This window comes from Podarcis melisellensis (genome assembly GCF_964234715.1).
Source record: "Podarcis melisellensis genome assembly, chromosome: 9".
Classification (NCBI taxonomy): Eukaryota; Metazoa; Chordata; class Lepidosauria; order Squamata; family Lacertidae; genus Podarcis; species Podarcis melisellensis.
The window spans coordinates 37,087,791-37,105,599 of NC_138541.1; the positions used below are offsets into that span (position 1 = coordinate 37,087,791).

Consider the following 17,809-nt stretch of genomic DNA (forward strand, 5'->3'; position numbering starts at 1 on the left):
CTCATTGTGAACTTGTGAAGTTCACTTGGTAAGTTTCGAGGCAGCACCAGCTATAATCCTAATGGACAAAATGCAAACCAGTTACTTGACACATGTACACCTGAGAAAGTGTTTAGTGTTCTTTACAGTATCTAGTTGGACAAATCCATCGCATTCATTCATTTTGATGGAAATGGAGGCACCAAGCAGTTAATTGGGGGTCACCTTGTAGAATCAGGTGCCAGTTAGGCAATGAATAAAAAGTAATTTTCTTTTGGAATTCTTTTAATGTGCTGCTGTATGTTGACAATTGTGGATATGAAAGATAACACACATTAAAACATGTATCTGATTATACTTGCCATGTGCTCCCCTATTAATGTTCCAAAATGAAATGCAAACTTTCATTGTGCTTCTCCTAATAAGTATCTTCTTAAACTCATTTATCAGCTTCAGAAGCTCTCCCATAGCTCTGCAGAATGGAAAACAAAGTGAAACGAAGTTAACTGATGTTCACATTTAGCTCCATTTACACCCCCTTTAATTCCTATACTGGACCACCTATCCTTCTTCCGTACAGACAAATATGTACAAAATAAACGGAAGGCAGCAGAAATTTATAAAACTGAGAATATTCTTCCTAATAGTATCCTATGTCCATGTCAGCCTTAAAGGGGAAAAATGGAAATATACCACATACATGGATTCAGTTAACTCAGAAATCTCTGAATTCCAAAGGCTCAGTATCCAATATTTACAAATTATGAATAGGATAGGTTATGGTTCCTCCCAGGGCCTTAGGATATCCTGGGAGGGTGACCTTGAATGTCAGATTGATTAACATGAACGGGATCAAATTTGTATAAATGCTTCACCTAAATAATATAGGATTCAGTAATCCACTCTAAAAAAATACTTAGGTGGTATTGGAATCCAGAACACCATTTCAAAATCAATAAAATATCTCTCCACTAAGCTGACAAGGCCGTAATACTATTGGAACTTATATGCATATGTGGTGGGAATGTGAAGTTTTATATAGTTTTTGGATTAAGGATTTTACCACTATCTCTCAAATAACAGATAAATCACCAACACCAGATCTAGTCTTGGCCTTGCTTTCACAGAAAGCAATGCAAATTCCAGAGAGTCTTTTTTTCATGAGCAGCAGCCACAACGTAAATAGCAAGTCAATGGAAATCTCATTCATCTCCCATGGTTGATTATTGGTTTGATAGAGTCTGGGATATAGATCTCCCAGAGCGTCTCACCTATAAAAGAAAAGTAACCAGGGGAGACTTCAAATCAGATCATTTTTATGCTATTTGGCCTAATTTCTGATATATGTCAATATAATAGAGATGGAGCACAGATCCCCAGAGGTTCAATTATATTTGTGGAGATGATATATTTTAGAAGATTAGGATAAAGTGATTTCTCAATGTCTTGGACTGTGATTATAAAAGAAGCATTGCATGAATCTTTCCTTTCCTTCTCCTCCTTTCTAGTTTTCCTCCTGCCTCCTTTGTATCAGTATGCTTGATGTTGTTTGTATTTTGTCTTTATTTTAAAATTTAATAAAGTTTCTTTAAAAAAAGTTAACTGGTTAACGTTGAATTGTAAATGTATTTCTAATATAGCTTTATTCATTCCATTAGGAATAAAATATCTGGATAGGATAAATAAAAAATGCGTAATAAAAACATATCCACGATTGGGTTAAAACTATTTTTACTGACATCCATATAAGATGTAGAATTGACAGCATATACAGATGTGAATAGAAAGGATATCTGGCATATAGTTAAAAAAATTACCAGACGACGTCTGAAGCAGTAGTGGATCCAAGTACACGTTCAACATTTTCTTCTGTCTTGCCACCTGAAACACACATCAGTACTTGAGATGCTTCACTTGCTACAGAGATTACAGGTGGAAGTTTCACTTGCTGGAACAGAGTGCAGAGTGGCTCTACTTGAGACCTCTCCTAGTCCCAGGTCATCACTGCTTTCTACACATGCTACAAAGCCCTACTCAGGTATTGTTTCCTTGCATATAAACAGCCACAGGAAGGTCAGTGGAGGCACAATGCCCAGCCATGCCCCATGTTATCCCTGGGCCCCTTACAGGATGAGGGTCTGAAACAGAACCGCCTCCTAGATGGGAAGGCTCCCCACGACTTTGAAACACATGTGCACCATCAGTGTTCTAAGCTGTGTGGGGAGCTTCCAAGAGTAGAGGATGCTCCTTGCTCCACACCCTCACTCTCAAACCCATGGAGGGCTGTATAATAGAGGCCCAAGGTGATGCACTAAAGGGGATCGGGCTTGGCAGCACATCTCCACTCTTCCTCATGCAAGCCTATGCATTTGAGAAAGCAGTAAAAGCGCTATTGTGACCAGTATAGCCAAGGGAAGTGGGGACCAATTATTCTGCAAACTCCCCCCCCCCCGGTTCATCAGGTGTTTCTGCTGCCATGTGCAGATTTTATTAGTGATTGCATTTAAGCAGCATGCCAGCACCACTTACTCCCAGTGATACCTACCGTGCTAACATTGTATGCTCTGGCCTATCAGGAAAATTAAGAGATCAGGACGAGCAGAAGTTTCAAGAAAATTGGAGTAAATATTTGATGTATATAAGAAACAACTGTAAATCTTTGAAGACACTGGTAGGGTTGGAATAACTCTTACAGCCTGTAGTTGATAATATGATATATAAAGTACGTGACATTAGAATTTTATTTGATACTTACCAAAGAAATGGAGGGAACTCAGAGGCATGATAGAACGTAAGTTAAATATGTAACCTAATTTATGAATGTATGTATTTTTACTGAAAATCAATAAAAATTTAATTTGCAAAACAACAACAACAACAAAAACATTGCATGCTCTGGCACCAACCACTTCTGGAGCCAACCATTTATACACAATGCCAAGCATGTGAAACATTGCACAGGGTAATGGTCCTTCCAAAACCACTCCCAGCATTGTTTTTAAACTAGGGATAACATTTCATGTGAACTGCAGGCATTGTGGTCAAATATTTTGTGCATTTTTTGACACTAGGGTGGCTCATTAGCTGTAAAAAAAGGGTTTAAGCAGTTAACACATCTACATTTTCATCACTTAATTGATTCATTTATCATTTAGATGCCAACAGATCTGTCTACAATCAGACTCCCACTAAAGGTAACTTTAAGACATATTGAAGGAAACACAATATAACACTCCATTTAATAAACAATAAGTTTCTCCTTAAGAAAGAAAGCCCTCTTAGATATTTTCCTTTTAATTCCCTACTAAACAGCACACCAGAACTTTATTAAAGTGTCTTGAAAAATAAGCAAGCATTCAGCTTTGCCAATTAAATTTTGTGCTCACTGATTAAAATTGGTCCCTACAATTTAACCAGCCAAAGCTTTACTTGATTAATCCACCAACTAAAGCTTGCAGCTCCATTTCACAAACATGCTTTGGAATTTCCCAGTAGCTTCTTCCTATAAGTAAGATGTCAGTAATGACAGTAGCTTCTTAAAAACACACAGTGAACTGCCTTTCTCTGCTGAGCTATATCTCAGTGCTGTGGGCTCCATTTGGGATGTAGAACTGACTGGTCTTCTTTCATCTTAGACATAGAGTTACAGTCTCCCAACCCAAGCAACCTATATAAGACATTTTATTTAGACATAAGAGAGACAGATATTCCAGGCAAGGAGTCTTCTACCACAACTGCATGGTTCAGAAGAACCCAGAGTTATTGAGACGACAGCCTTCTTAACTGAGAAATTGAGATATAAAAAAAATATAATTCCAAATTGACCACATTGTAGAGTGCCAGATTTTGATTAGTGTTACAACTTTGATCTATGCACCACAGGAAGAAGTCTGATAGGTATTGCCATGGGACCTTAATTTTAGGATTAATCAAAGTGTTGGGTATTCATTGTACACTCACCATAAACTGAAACTTTCTGTGTATTGAAAATAACTCAGAGCTGACTTTCTGTAGCAGCCCATTTTGCTGAAACATCTGAAGCCCATGCAACATAGAAATATGTCAAGCGTTCAAGTTATGCTAATCACAGTATTTAATATTATAATATGTTATTAATCCAGATGCACATACCATAGCTAGCGTTCCCCCATCTGGTGTCCTCCAGATGTTTCAGTCAACTCCCATCAGCCTCAGATGTTATGGCTAGTGGTCAGGGATGATGGGAGTTGTAGTCTGAAACATCTGGAGGGCACCAGGTTGAAGAAGGCTGCTAGAGGTGCCATCTACATAATATCTAGTTTTAGCAAGGACCTCATTAGCAGCCCAGGAATTAGCTTGGAAATTTATGTACCCTTGGCTAATCAATATCAGTATTAGAGAAGCATTGAACCTTTTGTATGGGAAGGAAAGTTATGCACAACTTCAGAGTTAATTGTGACACCTTCCAAAAAAGTATGGGCAGAGCTCCTTTGAAGCCTGTGGAGAAGCAGTAATTTAAAAAGCAAGGAAGAAGTAATTTATAAAGCAGCCTTCCTTTCCCTATTAGTTTTCCATTACCCCCTCATTTTTATGAGTGACTTCTGGTGTATGCAGATAGAGTAAATAGGCAATAACAAATGATGGGAGTTAATGTTACAGAGCTGAACTATTTACATAAATTTACGCAACAGTATTCAGTCAAATTGCTCCTTCCTGTACAATGCTGTAAAAATATGACCCTTCCTCTTTGCCTCCTCAGTGAAAACTGGTTCAAGTTCCAGTTAACTCCCATTTCCCTGGCTTTCTGATGCCACTCCTTGGTCTTCTCACTAGCTTTGTTCAAAATTCTGTCACCTTTTGTTACTCAGGCCATGTGGTCTCTGTTAAACCAGTGGCATAGCGTGGGTTGTCAGCACCCGGGGCAAGGCAAGTAATTTGCGCCCCCTAACCTGTGGATTTGCACCCCCTAACCCTAACCCCCAGATGTTGCGCCCGGTGCGGCCGGCCCCCTCTGCACCCCCCACGCTACGCCACTGTGTTAAACCCATTCACTGTGACCCTGACAACTGGATCCAGCATGACTTCCTCATTCCTACCTTCAAAGCCCTCCCTTGCTTTACTCCAACTTCTTATTCTGAGATATCTGTGCCTGCAACCTTCTCTTTTCCAGCCTTTCCACCCAAAGGTTTCCTGCTCCCTTAAATGCCAGTGTTTTCACTCTTGCTACTCCCATTTGCTTGGAACTCCCTCCACAGAAACCTAGGACTGTCACCTCTCTCTTTTCCTGAAAACTCCTCCTAAAAAAATGCATTTTCTGTGATGCCTTTGACACATCCTCATCTTCTACTGAAACAAAGCATACGAGTAATGGGCACACATTCTTCTCTGTTTCAGCCTTCATCTCGTGTTTCCTCTCTTCTCCTCTTGTTACCCTATAAAGTGCCATGATAAAGTCACAGACTCACAGAATCAAACAGTTGGAACAGACTACAAGGCCCATCTAGTCCAACCCTCTGCAATGGAAATATTTGACCCAACACGGGGCTTGAACCCACAACTCTGAGATTAAGAGCATTATGCTCTACCAACTGAGCTATCCCGGTTAACAATAGTATTTCTTTAACTTTGTAGGTTTATTGCTAATTAATGGTCGATCGTTATGTTGCTTTAAGACAGGGGTAGCCAACATGGTGCCCTCCAGAGGTTGCTGAACTACAATGCCTTCATGTGCTATCCTAGCAGGGGCTGATGGGAGTTGTAGTTCCACATCAGGAAGGCACAATGTTAGCTATCCCAAGCTTTAAGATAACCAGCAGTTGAACACTGAACTATCACTTCTCTCCCTCCCCTGCTTCTTTGCCCACTATTTTTTTCCAGGTCCAACATTTCAATCCACTAGACTAATATAAAAACTGAAAATTCAAGAACTTTGGAAAATTTAACCCATTATGTATTTATGGTACTCTGGATATTCACAAAATTATATGCACAAGTTTCTCACACTGAAGCAGTTTCAAAGGAAATTAAACCAATAACTGAGCCAATTTTTATTCTGCTTGTTATGCTATATTTTAAATATTTGAGTATAGCACACATAAAATAAAACTCAGGTAGTATTGCTTAGACTTGCAAGATTTTCATGTTCATTTTCTGTAATTCCATTTGTTGCCGTCTGCACTATATTATTTGTTGACGTGTGAGTTATCACTTCAATAAGTGTAAGTGTAAACCATATACATGCTATTTCTATAGTAACATACATTTGATAAAATCTGACCAGGATCTGACAGGATATGCAGTCTCTTCGATTTGGCATATTTCAAGTGACAAGAAACATTTCCTTATTCTGCTCTGAAGTTTATTTGAATTTTCAAACAGTCATGCTTTTGCGGTTTAGCAAAACACAATAAAAATCACTGTGGGAAATTGCCACAATTAGACATGGGTATAACCTCTCTGAAGTTCTCCTAGCACAGTAGGGTTTTTGCATAGTTTCCATGTATCTCCATGGAGATGGTGCAGGAAAATCTCATGGAATAATCTTAATATCTGTTTTTAACCAGTATTAACAGCACAGTTACTAATTGCTGCTGATTTTAACTATTATCAGAAGTAAAGGTCTGGAAACAGTGGCAGTTTCATCTGGTAGCTTTATTAAGATCCAGATGAATGAATATGTAAAATTTGGCTAGGCAAACCATTTTTATCTAGCACATTCCATTAAAAAGAGAGAGAGTGTATGCAGTAAACTGCATATAAGGGTTGTGTCAAAGTTTACAGAATAGGACCCTTGGTAGCTAGAATAACATTTCCACAACAAATCAAAGGTATTGTTCTCAACTTACATGAATATACAGTAGCCATTACCTTAAATTTAAGTCTCACAATGAGCGTCAAAACCACTGTGGAGATATGAAAGCCATATTGTATCAGTGCAGCCTGCAGAGATTTTTTTCTTGCAGATTTGCTGTGCTGAAATATATGTTGCACTTGAAAGCTAAAGGGATTACTTTTGAATAGTCATCACAAAGGTTGATTATATTCGTATATCATTTAGCTAGACCCTGCAGGCTATTATTCCATTAGCTGTGCTTGTCCACTCCTGCTCTGTCAAAAAGTTGATCATGTAATGTGAAAAGGCCAGACAGTGTGTTAAACTATGAGAAGTGCTTCAGAAAAGCACAAGAATACTCTATTTAAAAATAATTATAACCCTATTCAGGTGGTAGTCCTAAGTGTATTTATTTAGAGACAAGCTACACGGAGTGACCGGGTTTATGACTGGGCTGGAGAGTCTAGCAAAGATAAGTACAAAGTATGAAAGAAGGATTACATGAGACCAGGGCTTTTTTCAGCCAGAACTCACAAGAACTTAGTTCCTGCACCTCTCAGGTGGGCACATTGCCATTATAAGAGAACAAAGGAGTTGCTCATGGTGAGTTCTGGCACCTCTTTTTCTAGAAAAATAGCAATGCATGAGACTACTATACATAGTTCAGCTATCAGTTAAACAGTTCAAAAACACATATTAGGTGTCGAGGGTCTACAGAACTGCTGGATTTTTAAATCACCCTGTCAGCATTCCAGAATAGAACAATTTTAAGTCAGACCTTAGCTTGCCTTGGAGGCTTATTTAGGGCACCAGGGCAGGTTCAGTTTTGCAGCTCTCATTGGCTTTGTGTCTGCTGCTTAACACAAGCAGGTAGATTCAGCCTTTGAGCATCCTCTCCTTTCACCATTTCTCTCAACCTGTTGTCCCCCTGCTCCATTCTTCATTGTTCCCAAGGTTCTGCCTTGGAGTTCAAACCATGTTTAATGCCAGGCAGTGGAAGCTGGTGGCACTTTGACTTGGTAGGGCTGCAATTGCTAACTTTGTTGTTTTCCTCACAATAGGGCTTGTACAGGAAAGCAAAACAAGCTTCTCCAAGTAGGAAACACTTCCTGCTGCTTCTCTTGATGGAAAGGTGTGGCCATCAAGGAAACAGCTCTGAGCACCCTCAGAATAGATATTTACGATTCAGATAGGTCTACCAGGTGTGCCCTTGCAATTCCCCTTAGTAAGGAAATGCCCTGATTTGCCCTAATGAAGCAGCCTCCTCTGATGCTAGGTCCCTGGGGAGACACAGAACTGGGAATCTGCCTAGAACTTGTCCCCTGCATAAAAATGTCTAGGTACAGCTCTGATGTGGATCAGTAAGCTAGATCTTCTAGAGAGTTTAACAGACAAGAAGGCCTGTGTTTGGTGGGTACAGGGAACAAATAAGGAAACAGAACAAATGAAACAGAACAGTAATATCAAATAATAAAAAATAAATACTAGAAGGAAGCCATGCTAAATTTGTTGCAGCAAAAAAACCATGGTGTCTTGTGGGCACCTTGAAGACAAAGGCTTGGATCTTATGAGAATCTAACTTAAGGAAGTTCATGGAAGTCATATATCCTCTTCCCCTGTAGCCAGCTGCTTCCTACCTCATAAACCTCTCAGGACAGTTGAACAATGTGAGATACACGGGATGTAATCCACTGGGAGCGGTCAAGTACAACATTACAGTGGTACCTCAGGTTACAAACACTTCGGGTTACAGAGTCTGCTAACCTGGAAATAGTACCTCGGGTTAAGAACTTTACCTCAGGATGAGAACAGAAATCGCACAGCGGTGGCGCGGTGGCAGCGGGAGGCCCCATGAGCTAAAGTGGTACCTCAGGTTAAGAATGGTTTCAGCTTACGAACGGACCTCCGGAATGAATTAAGTATGTAACCAGAGGTACCACTGTACCTGTTCTGCTAGAGTGGTCATGCAGGAGATGTTGGTCCAGTCAGCTGAACTTTCTGTTACACCTGGCTGGAGCATCCTTCCTTGCATGTGACTAGTAGGTGGGCGTGACCTTTCCAGACCTGGTAAAAGGCCAAGTCACACAGCCACCTCCCTCTTTTTGATCTTCTTTTTCGTCCTGCGAACTTCCTGATTCACCTGGACTGGACTGCTGGCTGCCAGCCATCAGCCCCCCCCCCCAGTTATCTCCCATATGGGGTAAACCTGTTTGTACAAGTTTGTAACTTTAAGCTTAAAGCCTGCCTTCAGGGATCACACTGTGCTCTGCCTGATTGCGAGTAAAACTACTTTTTGTTCCATATGAATAAGACTGTGGTGTCTTTATTCTTTTAGGAGGGATCAAAGGGGTCTTACCAGGAATAATAGAACATATCTCAATCTGGGCAAGCCAGATTGAATTGTCTATTGTCTTAAGAGGCTCACACAAGTCTGCAACCAGTTTTCTGTTGCGTAAGGTGGGGAGGAATGCTCTCTGCTATGTAAAGAAACTTGCTAGTGCGAGTTAGGAAGGATATTAATAATCAATATATTCTCTCCTGCCACCCTCAACATTCCCACAAGATAGAGCACAGGGTGTTGCTGGGGGAGGTAAATCACCCCCACATCCTACCTTATATGGTTCAGAAGGACCACATGATCCTTCAGAGAGGCTTTTTTGGGAGCATAGGAGGATACAGAGTATAGGAGGGACAGGAAAACTTCTTTTCATGAACCTCCTTAAGCCTTTCAGATTTATTGCTGCATAAACATTTTTCACTAGGGCCTACTGTCCAAAGAGAAATTCTAAAATAACCAACTACCATAGAGAATGATTCCTGTCACCACCAGGTATGTTAGGAGTCAACATCTGCAAATGAATACAAAACACATCTCTCATCTTACATTCCCTTTTATATCGCATTTTATATTACAAATTGTAATTTTTGTGCTGAACTTCCTTTGTGCTTAAAGTCGGTGCTGATTAGTTGGCACAGGAGAAGACAAAACAACTGCATTATCTTAGCTCACTTACTGTTCAGATATTTCAGCCCAATCTAGATAAAATAAAGTACTAAAAAGAAGACCCAGTGCTTCTTCCAGAAGACTTAAGGCAGAAAATCCTCTGCTTTTATTATTCAAAGTTGTTTAATGTAGATTGTAAAGATGTTTTATTTGGGTCTCTTTGAAGCAATGTATTATACAGAGCCATGAACAAGTCTTTATGAGCACAAGTGGGAGTCCTAAATGAACAGCGTTTGGAATGTTTGACTTTGAATAGGTAGGTTTATATGAGCAGAAGGCTTGATTGTTGGGGCCCAGTTTATGAATTAGAAGGAGGATTTATTTTATACACCTTGAAATGGGAAGTCAAATCTTTTGGGATCCTGGTATGCACAATTTTTGAGCAGAGATAGAAAACCTAATGGAAATCTCTTCTGCCACTATTACTATCTATTTATTGAAAACAGTTTCATTCAAACTTCTTCATGGAACTATTGTGGCTGTCATGAGCAACTCAGCTTGAAGTCTGAACATCTTTCTGGCTCTGAAAAGTAAAAAGGCCTCAGAGTCTCCAGAATAGTGTATTCTTTCTAATTTGCATAATATGGTAAAATGTGTGCATGGATTTGTAACTAAGGAGGGAAGGTGTCTTCGCAAAATTCATTTTAGGGTGAATTAAAAGGCAAAGCTCCCAGATAATCGAGACTTTTTATGTAGCATTAAATTGGTGAGTTACAAGAAGAAGAGGAGTTTGGATTTGATATCCCGCTTTATCACTACCTGAAGGAGTAGTGACTGGCCCAAGGTCACCCAGCAGCTGCATGTGGAGGAGTGGAGACGCGAACCCGGTTCCCCAGCTTACGAGACTACCGCTCTTAACCACAACACCACACTGGCTCTTAAGCAAAGATATGGAATGTATTTACACCTGATGAAGAACCATGGCTCAATGATATCCCTTTTCCATGCAGAATGTGTAGATTCAATCCAACATCTTTAGGTAAGACTGGGAACCCTGGAGAGCTGCTGCAAGTGTGTCAGTATGTTCCTCTGTTCCCATTACAATTATTTATATACCCTGCCTTTTAGACTGTGAATCCTTCCAAGGCAGCTTACAAATAACTTAAATGCTCATTTTAAGACAAAACAAAATCAACATATAGCAAGTCATAAGACTTCTTCCTCATGTTAGTTGGTTGTAGTTGACTCAGCAGTGGGAGAAGTACAGGCCAACTAGAACAGGCTTTGGTGACTTAGGTTTTTATACTAAAAAATCCACAACAAATTTATGAAGAATAAGGCTGCTAGGCATGCTGACTGTGCACCATCTCCATCTGTCAGGGACTGGGCAGAGGAGGAATGGTGGAGACTGCCTCCCCAGCCTGACCCTTCCAGAGAAGAAGACGACAGTTCAGAATTACAACAAGGGGTTTGAGGGAGATCACAGCTCAGAGGAAGATGAGGGGAAAGTTGGGAAATAATGGGAGAGGAGGAGGAGGAGGAGGCAGAACCGGAGTAGCAGCTGGCTGACACATTGTCACTAGAAAGCATTCCAGACCCATCATCTCCCAGAACCCGGCGAGCCTTAAAAATAGGAGAGCAAAGAGCTCAGAAGCCAAAGGCCCTCAGTGCCAGCCATAGAAGGATGACGAATGAGGAAGTGGTAGAGAAGGGGAGGGGAGAATTACTCAGAGCAATGCCATTATTCCGAGAGGCCACATTCCCAAGCCTCTCTCTGTGAATACTGAATAAAAGATGATGGTAATGACTTTCCCTTGTCTTGTCCATTCCTGCCAACTGGTTGTGGGGGTTGGTTCCTCTGCTGCCTGGCACCATCTTTCATGTCCCATAGGCATCTGGTTAGCAACTGTGAGAACAGGAAGCTGGCCAAGATGGGCCTTTGGTCTGATCCAGTAGGGCTCTTCCTGATCGGCATATTAGCAGTAGTGGTTCTTTTTGTGCGTGTGCAGATCAACAGAGATTTGTCTTTGCTGGAAATGTTTAAGGTTTATTCATTACAGAGGCCTCTTCTCACACCTGTCTGCTCCAGAAGGCCTGTGTCTTCGTTTGCTAATCAACAGTAACAAAATATTAGTAAGAATGGACAGTGTCAGTCTGAAGCTAGAAACTTTTGTTCTGGCAACTCTGACAATATTTTGCCTAGTTGTTTACAGACTGTGTGCCATCTGAGTTATTTAGAGATCACACCAAGTTTCCTCCTTGAAACTGGCTTTTCAAGATCTTAGCAAAAGGTATTTTATGAGGATACTGAAACTGAAGCCAACAAAGCAGAGAAAATCCAGGAATGCATCTGCAACAAAATGGGATGCTAGGGAGATTTTCTGTAAGGCTAGAGTTTTGCTTTAAAGCTTTTAAGGAGCATTAGCCTTGAGTGCCTCCCTTCAGGGTAAGGAAGTGTGGGAGAAGCGGGTTGAAGAGTCTGATGCTTTCAGAGTACAGGTAGAGTTCCTGTCACTGAACCTTACAGAAGAGCTGGTTTTCCTGCAGGAAAACTCTTCAGGGAGAAAAAAGTCACCCTTTGAAGCCATCCAGCTGTTCCAGTGGTATCTGTGCATCTTTGCACAGGGTAAAATCATTTTTCTAGTAGTGGCAATTAGCTCTGTCTCTTAATATGGACAGGGAATATAAATGAATGTACAAGCATGCATTTAGGGAGAGGAAAGAAAAAGCATTCCCTGCAAAACCTTTTCTTCTTCTTCTTCTTCTTCTTCTTCTTCTTCTTCTTCTTCTTCTTCTTCTTCTTCAAGGACGCCTATTCTGCAAGGAAAATAATGTCTGAGAGTTGTGGAATCAGCTAGTATGGAAATGGAGGGCATATCAATATATAAAGCGGTGGCTCAGAGCTAGTCACTGGGTTCATGACCGTATCCTTACCCCATAGTGCCATTTCAGAAACTCAGTGCACAAGGGGACAGCAGGGTCATGTCCTGCAGCAATTGGAGTTTTTCTTTTTCTTTTCTGACTGTAGACTTCGGTTTTGTAGTTACTTGTTTCTGTAGTTACGCATTCTGCATTAACAGCTTGCCCTCCTCTCATTTCAAGATGTTCTGCAACTCCCGGCATATGCAGGTAGGTTATATATTTCTATATTTATTTACAAGACTGCTTTAATTCTCCAGGTTTGTGGCACCAACCTATTGGTCTATTCGATCTGAAACACCCAGACAGATAAACAGTGCAATCTTACACATCAGAGGTAGACCTGAGTAAGTTCAATGGGACCTACTTCCAAAGAAGTGTGTACAGGATTGCAGCCAAGGAGTCCTACATGATGCATTGTGGTATACAGTGGTACCTTGGTTCTCAAACATAACCCATTCCAGAAGTCCGTTCTACTTCCAAAATGTTCGAAAACCAAGGCACAGCTTCCGATTGGCACAGGCCAATAGCCAATAGTGAAACAATAGCCAACAGCCGCATCTAACGTTCAGCTTCTGAAAAACATTAAAAAACCAGAACACTTACTTCTGGGTTTTCGGTGTTCGGGAGCAAAAATGTTCGATTACCAAGGTGTTCAAGAACCAAGGTATATATAAACTGTAGGTGAAGTCTCTTACACCTTCATGTCAGGAACAATTTGGGTCCACTCTAGCTCACAGTCAAAAGTGTGAGGTCTGTTCTGAATGGTGTTTCTCAAACCAGACTGTTTGCAGCTCACATATCCTAAAAGGCTGACAAATAAATTTAGTCCTGCACCTATATTCAAGGCACTGAATTACCAGTGACACCAGCTAAACAGGTTATTTTGCAAACAACACCTGCACACTTAAAATGCAGATGCTTCACTGCTCACAGATGTCCCTTTGCACTAAGTTCTGTTCTAGCTCACAACCAGATTTATGAGCCCTGCATTGTCTATAACATTTTCTTATACAAAGGCTATGCTTGGCAGGCATAAAGGAATATTATCTATACGTCATGCAAAACAGCTACAGAATGATAGCAAGCCAGCAGGCTAGAAAAGGATCATATGACCAAAATCTGGTTTAGTGTAGCAAACTGCTTGCTACTGTTTAGTTTAATTCTTAATCTTTGCTTCTCTATTTAATTTCTGCCTACTTTAGAGACCTGCTGTAATGCAGCAGTTTTAAAAAAATATCCACATGTACTCATGAGCCTCCCCAAAGACCACTAACTTGACACGTAGGCCATGACAGCTAAGCTTTGACTAGCAGGAAACCTAATCCAGGGTTTCCATCATGTCAGTTGTTGCCTTTATTTCATTACACTTTGACTCAGCTCCTAATGGATTCAGCTTCATAAAGTCTGTAAAAAGAGGAAAAGAAAGCAATTTATTCATGTTTCACGAGAGCTCACTGAAGACCAGAAATTTCTCTAAAAATGCAAATCATTTTGTGCCACGTAAGTGGGACTGGGCAGCTAAAGCTCTTGGAGGAAGGTTCTTTCCCAGGGCTAATGTTTTTATACTCAGTGATAGAATAAATCGATTCCTTTATTATACCATCTCCTTTGCTCTCTTTATTTCCTAAAAGAACGTAATCCAAGGTACTAAAGAAACATTCTTCACCACTTGTTAATTTTGTTATTAATCCCCAATATCTCAAAAAATAAACACCACAAATACATGTAGAAAGAAAAGATCAATATGGATCCCTGCAACATCAGGTTAGCAAAGGGAGATTTACTAGGAATCCAAGATGTAAAATACTGACATGCAAAACTAATCCCTTACTTATGTAATAGGACTGTATATACAAGCGCAACATAAACCAGGAAGAAACTATTACAGGAGAGACATGTTATACTTGTATTGCTTAAAAAAAAAACCTTTCAAGTTCTTATTTACGGAGAAAGTTGAAGTATTTAATGTCAGCCTATGCTGCATGTCAAAAGACCAGTCACCCTTGCTAACATGCCACAGATAGGCTTTTAATAATACATGTAATAAAAATTACACTTATCAAGTATAAAGCAGGTCATAAAAATAAAGCAATATTCATAAAAGCCAGAAAATTATAAAGTATTGTTATCACTTGTCCCTACTGCTCAAGGGAGGGCCACTTGAAATAAAATTCACATCTAACAGCAGTCATGACCAAAGTAGCTTGGATATCAGTTCTTGCTAAGTTAACACTCTCTTCCCCAGTTAACACACACACACACCCCACCACACTCAGGACTTTATGTGATGTCTGCAACTTGGTCCTCACATCCTTCACTCTGGAGTCTTTCAAAATTGATTGTTACCCCAACCTTTCCCACCTTAACTCTCAGCCCCAAAGGTGATCCTAAAGAGGTAGGTTTCACAGTGTTTCCGGGAGGTGCTTAGGCTTGGAATTGGGAGAGTCTGTAGTGGGAGGGAGTATTGTAAGTGAGCAAGCACTATAAACACCCTTTTGTGTCATTGCTTTCTAAACGTAGAAAAATAAGAAGTGCCTTGTTGGATCAGACAAAGACTTTGTCTTTTTACCAGAGGACAACCAGAGATGCAACAGGAGGCAGCAATGCTTCTACTAGTTGCTGGAAACTACAGGAGGGGATAGGGACACGGGTGGCGCTGTGGGTTAAACCACAGAGCCTAGGGCTTGCCGATCAGAAGGTTGGCGGTTCGAATTCCCGCGATGCAGTGAGCTCCCTTTGCTTGGTCCCTGCTCCTGCCAACCTAGCAGTTCAAAAGCATATCAAAAGTGCAAGTAGATAAATAGGTACCGCTCCGGCGCGGAAGGTAAATGGCGTTTCCGTGCACTGCTCTGGTTCGCCAGAAGTGGCTTAGTCACGCTGGCCACATTACCCGGAAGCTGTACGCTGGCTCCCTTGGCCAATAAAGCGAGATGAGTGCTGCAACCCCAAAGTCGGTCACGACTGGACCTAATGGTCAGGGGTCCCTTTACCTTTTATAGGAAGGGAGAGTGCTCTTGTGCTATATTTCTCCTTGCTGGTTGACCACTGTGGGAAAAGGCTACTGGACTAGATGGGCCCCTGGCCTGATCCTGCAGGCTCTTCTTAAGTTCTTATGAGAAGCCCACAAGCAAGGCATGAGTGCAGTAGCACTATCCTGTTCATGTTCCCCACCAACTTCCTCAAAGGCATCCTGAGACGTGTTTCTTTTTGGGCAGGAATGGATATTGTAGAATCATCTCATGAAACACTGTACAGAGATTTAGTCAGGCAGGTATGCTTTGTGCATGCTCACGCCATTTATTCCCGACACTCATCATTTCTAATCATGACTATACATTTTCCTTCTCAGTAAGCCAAATGACAAGAGACTTGTCTTTACACTTTTAATTTTTTTAAAAGAGTCATCCAACCACAAGATCTAGAGACCTATTCTTCAACATGAGGCTGCTGCTTGGAGTTTCACACTTCTATCGCTTTTCAAATTTCAAGTGTGTGGTTTCCAGAACTGAGAGGATTACAAAAAGGAAGAAGAACAGAAAGAGGTAGAGAAAAATAATAATATTGGATATGCCTGTAGAAGGGCCAGTCTGTCATCTTCAGAATTTTATGGAGTACTTCTCATTCCACCCTTTGCCCAACTTTTGGAATCTGCTGAAGTTTTGATGTATAAAATATTTGTTTACGTAACACCTGCATTAGAGATCTGAATTTTAATTCTACATTTGTTTCAGCTTTAACCAGGACATGTGGTTTATATTTCATCATTAACATATTGAATCCAAGTTAAGTTCCGAATAATGTTCTGAGGAAATCCAAATGAAAAAGATTACTCAGGTATATTGCACTGACCTTATCTTTCAAATATCCGTGACGTAATTTTTAAAACTGGTTACTATTTCAGAAGTTATTTTCCCATTGTACAAATATATGCAAGTTTTCTTCCAAAGCAGACTTTGCTCACTGCATGCATAATCAGTGCTGAAATATGAGCAGCATGGCGTGTTCATAAAGGTGAAGGTACCCCTGCCCGTACGGGCCAGTCGTGTCCGACTCTAGGGTTGTGCGCCCATCTCACTTAAGAGGCCAGGGGCCAGCGCTTTCCGGAGACACTTCCGGGTCACGTGGCCAGCGTGACAAAGCTGCTCTGGCGAGCCGGCACCAGCGCAGCACACGGAAACGCCGTTTACCTTCCCGCTATAAAGTGGTACCTATTTATCTACTTGCACTTAGGGGTGCTTTCGAACTGCTAGGTGGGCAGGAGCAGGGACCGAAAGACGGGAGCTCACCCCGCCATGGGGATTCGAACTGCCGACCATGCGATCAGCAAGCCCTAGGCGCTGAGGTTTACCCACAGCACCACCCGTGTCCCTATGGCGTGTTCATAGATTATATAATTTGAGCATGGGGGTGGGTCAAAGCTGCCTTGTATTCTTTTGGGCTGGATCTGGGGACTGGACTGCAGGAGATTTTTGTTGAGTATTACCCCTAAACAGGTTTTTTTAATACGTTCATGTCTGTTGCTCCCCTTTCACTTACTCTAACTTTGGTGTAGTGTAGTATACATAATTTAAATAACCAGAGAATGACTCTGGGCTTGAAACCACCTGCTGGCTTATATTAGCTAATTAATGGTGATTTATCTGAGTTACTAATTTGAGTAGAGCTGACTGCCTTCAGGATTTTTTGTGAATGTTCTAAGGATTTTGATTATAAATATGCTTACTTGATGGGCACTCTACTTTAAATACTTTAAAAAATCTTTGCCTGCCAGTAGAAAAGGGTTTTTTCATGCTAGTACAAATAAATTACCTTGCATTGTTTTCTATTTCAAATAATATATTCAGGTGGTTTGTTTATGTTGGTACACAATTTTATCTCTGTCTGGTTCCCTTTCATTCTCTTTCTCATATTAGGGTTTATTTGCCTAGCTTCCAAACAGTGACCGTTTGAAAAATAGTACTGATCTCATACCCAGAAAGCTTAATCATTTTCACAAAAACTAATATAGCAGATTCATTTTAGCCAAACTTCTTTATCATGCTGGCCTGATTCCCATGGCCTTAAAGTGTGGATTTAATGGTGGTACAATCTCTGAAGTAGAAATATAATAGAACCCTCTCAGCCTATTGGATCTATGTAATTTCTCTTTTTCT

At 40.8% G+C, this 17,809-nt stretch overlaps 1 protein-coding gene across 3 annotated transcripts in view; it reads right to left on the reverse strand.

Moving 5' to 3' along the window:
• Positions 1–246: 246 nt before the first annotated feature.
• TTC29 (tetratricopeptide repeat domain 29) overlaps positions 247–17,809 on the reverse strand; it is a 111,468-nt gene continuing 93,905 nt past the window's right edge. For all 3 annotated transcript variants that reach the window (XM_081926117.1, XM_081926116.1, XM_081926118.1), the window contains exons 12-13: positions 1,797–1,860; positions 247–451 (exon numbers count right to left, since the gene is read on the reverse strand). In XM_081926117.1, the coding sequence (XP_081782243.1) occupies position 451; positions 1,797–1,860 (65 nt within the window). In that variant the 3' untranslated portion in view covers positions 247–450. The remainder of the gene's footprint in view (positions 452–1,796; positions 1,861–17,809) is intronic.